This window comes from Pinus tabuliformis, chromosome 2_1, assembly GCF_031772625.1.
Source record: "Pinus tabuliformis cultivar Carrire ecotype Pingquan chromosome 2_1, CPIR1, whole genome shotgun sequence".
In the NCBI taxonomy this organism is placed as follows: Eukaryota; Viridiplantae; Streptophyta; class Pinopsida; order Pinales; family Pinaceae; genus Pinus; species Pinus tabuliformis.
In genome coordinates this window covers 436,728,142-436,733,914 of record NC_142299.1, presented here as the reverse complement: position 1 = coordinate 436,733,914, position 5,773 = coordinate 436,728,142, and the positions used below count along the sequence as shown (strand labels likewise).

General features: G+C 39.0%; 2 protein-coding genes and 1 pseudogene across 3 annotated transcripts; 2 read left to right on the top strand and 1 right to left on the bottom strand.

Moving 5' to 3' along the window:
• Positions 1-646: 646 nt before the first annotated feature.
• On the bottom strand, positions 647-1,805 carry LOC149200782 (disease resistance protein RPV1-like). The gene has a single exon (XM_089402795.1). The coding sequence runs from the start codon at positions 1,667-1,669 to the stop codon at positions 791-793; it is 879 nt and encodes a 292-aa protein (XP_089258921.1). The 5' UTR covers positions 1,670-1,805; the 3' UTR covers positions 647-790.
• A 104-nt stretch (positions 1,806-1,909) lies between these two features.
• Positions 1,910-4,904, top strand: LOC149200781 (uncharacterized). 2 transcript variants are annotated; one of them, XM_089402799.1, is made up of 9 exons: positions 1,910-2,091; positions 2,181-2,342; positions 2,976-3,041; positions 3,320-3,415; positions 3,518-3,640; positions 4,095-4,227; positions 4,383-4,423; positions 4,551-4,601; positions 4,717-4,904. In XM_089402799.1, exons 1-6 carry the CDS (start codon positions 1,981-1,983, stop codon positions 4,110-4,112), a joined length of 576 nt encoding a protein of 191 aa, XP_089258925.1. In that variant the 5' UTR covers positions 1,910-1,980; the 3' UTR covers positions 4,113-4,227; positions 4,383-4,423; positions 4,551-4,601; positions 4,717-4,904. The 2 variants fall into 2 exon arrangements, with proteins under 2 accessions (XP_089258925.1, XP_089258924.1); XM_089402798.1 differs by having other exon boundaries at positions 4,551-4,904.
• A 73-nt stretch (positions 4,905-4,977) lies between these two features.
• Positions 4,978-5,773, top strand: LOC149200780 (glutamate dehydrogenase 1 pseudogene; annotated as a pseudogene).

The window sequence follows — 5,773 nt, the reverse complement described above, 5'->3', positions numbered from 1 at the left end:
AGCAAAACAGCTGCCCAAGTCAAGACTTTGGAGAGCTGTTAAGTTCCCCAGTGATTTTGGGAGTGCCTGCAGACTGCAGCAATACCTTAATGCAAGGTGTTTTAAGGAATCCATATGACATAATTCATTTGGCAAAATTTCTAGGTGACTCCCCCACAAGACAAATTTTTGGAGGTGCTTCAGCGTTCCAATAGACTTTGGAACTTTTGAAAGGGGAGCACGAATATACAATTCCCTCAATTCTAGAGGTGCCCGCAATGTACATTAATAAAGTGGGTTCGACACTGTAAATGTGAACATTCTGGCATTGTGGTATGCGAAGACAATTCTCAAGTGCAAGCAATTTTTATAATTTGGAGAAAAACAAAACAAAAATCTGTTTCAAAGAAAAAAGAAAAGATTACCTGAGATTCATGTTGCCACAGTGTTTGCAGGTGGCTCACCTTCTGTATATATAAAACTCGTAAAGTTTTTAGTGAAATCCAGGAAGGTAAGGACGAGTACGGGCAATTCTCCCAGCGGAGATATATTAGTTGTGGTACCTGCCCAGCCCGGAATAGGCGTTCAACAAAATAACCTTCAGCCCTAAGCAGCTTTAAGCTGCTTAGGTTAAAGCTGTCCGCAAGGGTTTCCAGAGATTGTTCAGAGACATTTCCGTGAACCATGCTAATTCCACGCACCTGAATTGATCACCTCGAACTGTTAGAAACAAGATGGTCAATCTTGCAAAGTTGTAATACTTCAAAACTTCAAAGGATTAACGCAAATTTATTTTGAAGCAGGTTGAAATCTACAAAATACTTACAGGAGATCGCGTAGAAAGATTATGAAGAAAGCGGTCAGTCAACCACCAAAGCCGAAGCTCAGGAGTTTCCTTTGCGAGATCTCTGCCAAGGTCTCTAACCTGGTCGTGCATTCTTATACAGTTTTCACTGTCGACCTCGACCACGCATCTGTTCTCTAGGTTACGAAGACCCAGCCATCCTTCCCAACCGGATCCGTCCAATATTCTGATGACGGTATCCCTGTGTTCTCCAATGAAAAAACAGGCAATGTCTAAGAATATCTGTTTTTCCTCTTTATCCAGGGCGTCATAACTAATTTTAAGTGTGCTTTGAATATCGCTGGGAAGTATTTTGGAGGTTTTGTGCAATTGCGCTCTCCAATATTCTAAATCATATTTTCCACAAAGAAGGGCTCCCAGCACTTTAAGAGACAAGGGCAACCCATTGCAGATATCCAAAAAAATTTCCACCACGTCCTCAAATCCCAACGCAGGACGGGGCTGACCAAAGGCATGGGAGCAAAAGAGTTCTTGCGAGTGCTCTCGATTTAGGCCTTTCAGCGTGTAAATAGAGGACTCTGCCATCCCTGAGCTTGTGAGCACGTCTTTATTGCGAGTTGTAATTAAAATTAAGCTTCCTCGATGAATAGTATCTTTAAGTGGGGAAAATAATGCATCTAGTTGATTAATATGATCAACATCGTCTAAAACTACGAGAGCCTGCTTAGAAAAAGAGATATGCCTTTTGAAGGCCCCCATACCTTCATGAATGTTGTTTATATGTACATTCGAGAGACTCAAACGGTTAAGAAGGTTACTCTGCAGGGAAAGCAAATTTCCTGATCTGACATCAGACAAGAAGCAAGATCGATCGTAATCTGACATCTCCCGATTGAATAATTCTTTGGCGAGGGTCGTTTTTCCAATTCCGCCCAGACCCGCAATTCCCACAATACTGGGCTTCCCGCTTTGCCGTTGCAGTGACACTGTGATGTCCACATCCTTTACTTTTTCAGACAGGCCAGTTGGATATTTAGCGACATTCAGAAGTGGTCTGCGAACTTTTTTCAGAACTTGTTCAACGATCTCGTCAACGAGCAGTTCTTCGTCACTGAATAATATCCACAATAAATGTGTGTCTGTAAGGAACGCCTAAAGCTTCTTATTTTATTGGTTTTGTTTTAGTTGTAGTCACCATGCAAGCGCAAAAAGAGATACCGCCTGATATGCAATGTAAGGACAAATTTCTTGTGCAGAGTGTTATGGTCCCTGCTGGGACGACTGCTAAAGATATTACTCCAGATATGGTGAGTTCACACTAAAAACTATTTTCCCTGAAGCTTAGTGCTCATTGCAAGGGATTCTCTCAGTTGAAACAATTTTTTGTGTCATCCAGTTCAACAAGGAATCTGACAAGGTATATGAGGAACACAAATTGAGGGTGGTGTATGTATCTCCAGTCCAGACCACTTCTCCTGAACGACAACCATTAGAGGATGGTTCAGCACCAAAGGAATCTGTAGACAATCGGAGTCAGAGTGTTCCCTCAGTGGATAATGTGAGCATGAAGAATGTGTTGCTTTTTGGCTGTATTTGTTTTCATGTGGTTTCTGGTTTGTTTAGGCCTGCTTTTAACTTCTTATAAGGGTGCTACTTTTAGCATGTTGTATTTTTGAGGTCAATGTTGTTACTGAGAAAGCAAGTGGTTGATACTACTGGAAGGAAATTGCATAAAATATGTTTGACAGTATAGTTTACTGGGTTACACAATTTCTCTTGGCAGGAGCGGAATGAAAGGTTGTTTTATAAACTCTTGGTGGATGTTACAAAGTAAATGCTATTATGCTGGTGTGCATTGAATCCTTGTTACCAGAGTACTCCTTCCATGTTTGTCTTAGTTTGTTTTTTACTGTGAGCTTTTGTTCTTTTTATCTGCAAATCTATGAAGGGATACAGGTAAAAGGAAACTTAATAACCAGAAACTGGAACCTGTGTGCATTTAGTTCATGTCATTTTAACTTAGGGTGTATTCTTAGTTTGTATCTTTCCACATTTTCTGCCTGTCTGATGTTTCTATTATAACTCATCTTTACTCAATAAATGCCTGTTATTTTAACTAGGGTGTTCACATTTCCTTGTATCTGCCCCTTGTTTGTATTATCCATTTGACACTTGTTTTCACTACTGACAGGGTATGGGCATACCTGTAGGGAAATTATCTCTATACACTGCACTTGGTGGAGTTCGTCCTTCATCGGTATGCAGCACAATAACCTATAGTTTATTGTTTAAACATATGCTAATTTCAGCAAAGTTACGGCAAAACTGGTAAATTGATTCTTTCTGTTGTATAGCTTAGTCTGCTAAGCACCTTGTACATAGTACATTTTAGAGCCCCTTCATTTCTATTCCATGATGAATGCATGTAACTGACAGAAAAGGATTTTTAACCCACTATTGCATGTCTCGCCTTTTGTAGTCAGTCAATTATTTTGTATTTTTATTCTCTTAACTACTCTACTGGTATGTGGACAGCGTCTTCCAATAACAATTGATGTTGGGACCAACAATGAAAATCTCTTAAATGATGAATTTTATATTGGTCTCCGACAAAAGCGCACTACTGGCCAGGTTTCCTTCTATTTGAATGAACTAGTAAATGCTTCCTTTATTTTCTTCAGTTCTCAGGGACAAAATATCTTGTGGCTGATGATATGTTTTTATGCTTTGTAGGAATATTATGACTTCCTTCATGAGTTCATGTGTGCAGTGAAACAAAATTATGGAGAGAAAGTTCTTATCCAGGTTAAGAATTTACCTTGGTTGCATGAAGTCTGGACCTGTTCTTGCACAGAAGTAAGTAGCTATGACCAAATAGCATAAAGCAGTTTATAATTTTGTGAAAATTGTGATTGAAGATGTATAGAGCTAAATGATTATAGTCTTTTGGATTTCAGAAGCAAATCATATCCTTGTGCTGTGTTCTGTCACTCTGTACAAAATTCAAATTAGTGGCTTGTAAACAGTTTCCGAAGTCGTTTTATATTTAGAGGGGACATAGATGTCTTCCACGGAATTGAGGTTCTTTGTTTGAATCAAAAGCCATGGTATTATAATACTTGAATGGCAGTAAATCATGTGTAGAGTGCTGTGGAGTTTGAAGTTTAAACTGAGGTGTTCTTTTAAGGCTGCCTGTTGAGGATTTTCGTGTGCCTGCTGCAATACAAAACCTTGGTTCTCGCAGTTTTCTAATATTTACTGTCTTACATTTAGGAAAATGTGCTAATAAGAATAATTTGTTTTCTTTCAGAGGTGTCAAGTATCATGAGCCAGAATATTGGAAGTTTGGTGAAGAGGGTAATAGATACTTCAGAGTCCAGACATGTTACTGGTCAGATTTATGCTATTTCAAAAGATCTGGCTACGTACATATCTATAAATTCGTGAGTGTGGCCCTGCCTTCTCCACTCGAGATATTTTTCACTAGCAGAACGTCATTGTCTGCTCAATTTTGCTTTGAAGTTTTACAGCTTTTTGAAGGTGTTGAAATTTTCATAGGAGGGTTTCCTTCATATGTGTTGTATATTGTCTATGACAGAAAATGCAGCTGGTATTAAGTAGCCAACCTTGAACCTTAAGGTCAAAACTCTTTGCTAATCTAATTGAAATTCATAGCCTTCATTCAGGCCTCTCCAAAATATGTTGATGACTAGAAACTACGTTACGTTTTCTCATTGTCTGGCTTCTTGTATGGCTAGTTTTTCAGGGTTATCTGGTTGGAAATGGAATTACAGATGAAGCATTTGACAGCACACAGGTGCCTTTTGCACATGGAAAGGGACTTATTTCAGATGAATTATACCAGGTGTGTACCCTGCAACAATCATTTCAGAGAATGCTATAAATAATCTATTTATCGCTGGGGTATGCAGGTTGACCCAGATGAGGTAAATGCCTTAGCACAACTAATGACATGGAAGACTGCTGTAGCTAACATACCATATGGGGGAGCAAAGGGTGGTATTGGTTGCGACCCACGGAGTTTAAGTTTCAGTGAGTTAGAAAGGCTTACTCGTGTCTTTACTCAGAAGATCCATGATTTGATTGGAGTCCACATAGATGTTATTAGCTCCGAGATTTAATACATATTTCTTCAATATCCACTATGCTTACATGGTTGATGTGAACAGACAATGGCCTGGATATTAGACAAGTATTCAAAATTCCACGAATACTCACCTGCAATTGTTACTGGAAAACCTGTTGTAAGTATATAAATCTTTATTCCAAAAGACCTCACCAACCTCTTGAGTGTATAATTTACATAGCTTTTTGATGTTAGAAAGATTCTTTTGTGATGGATAGGATCTAGGTGGATCCCTTGGCAGGGATGCTGCAACTGGTAGAGGTGTTATGTTTGCAACAGAAGCTTTATTAGCTGAGTATGGTAAAAGCATCTCAGGTCAACGTTTTGTAATCCAGGTAGATTGTTTTTCTCTTCAGCCTTTACTGTGAATGTAAGTCTAGCCGCATAAAAAAAACACCATCTTGCTTGCCTTTCTTTGAATTTACTAGTTGCACTAATTGCATCAAAGAAACTCATTACCATGCTTTTGCTTTACTCAAAGGATATCTATGGACACTAAATGAAATGAAATTGGCTGCATAAGTATGGCAATAACATCAATTCGAGGGGATTGGAACCATTACAGACTGAAATACATTCTTGAACCAAAACCTCTCTGACCTTTTCAGGGTTTTGGAAATGTCGGTTCCTGGGCAGCTGAACTTATCCATGAAAAGGGTGCAAAGATTGTAGCAGTTAGTGACATTTCAGGAGCTATAAAGAACAGCAATGGCCTTGACATTCCAGCTTTAATGAAGCACACAAAGACCATCTGGCATTTGGAAGTTGACAGGGATTTGAAAGTACTTTTTAATTCAATTGACAAAACACTGCATTGCATAGGCTACTTTGTTGAGATTTAG

Bases quoted from the DNA above. Each gene is read 5' to 3' on its own strand.
- LOC149200782 (XM_089402795.1), bottom strand. From the start codon at position 1,669: ATGTCAGATTACGATCGATCTTGCTTCTTGTCTGATGTCAGATCAGGA.
- LOC149200781 (XM_089402799.1), top strand. From the start codon at position 1,981: ATGCAAGCGCAAAAAGAGATACCGCCTGATATGCAATGTAAGGACAAA. The intron at 2,092-2,180 runs GTGAGTTCACAC...TGTGTCATCCAG, and splicing joins AAGATATTACTCCAGATATG to TTCAACAAGGAATCTGACAA. The intron at 3,416-3,517 runs GTTTCCTTCTAT...TATGCTTTGTAG, and splicing joins AAAAGCGCACTACTGGCCAG to GAATATTATGACTTCCTTCA.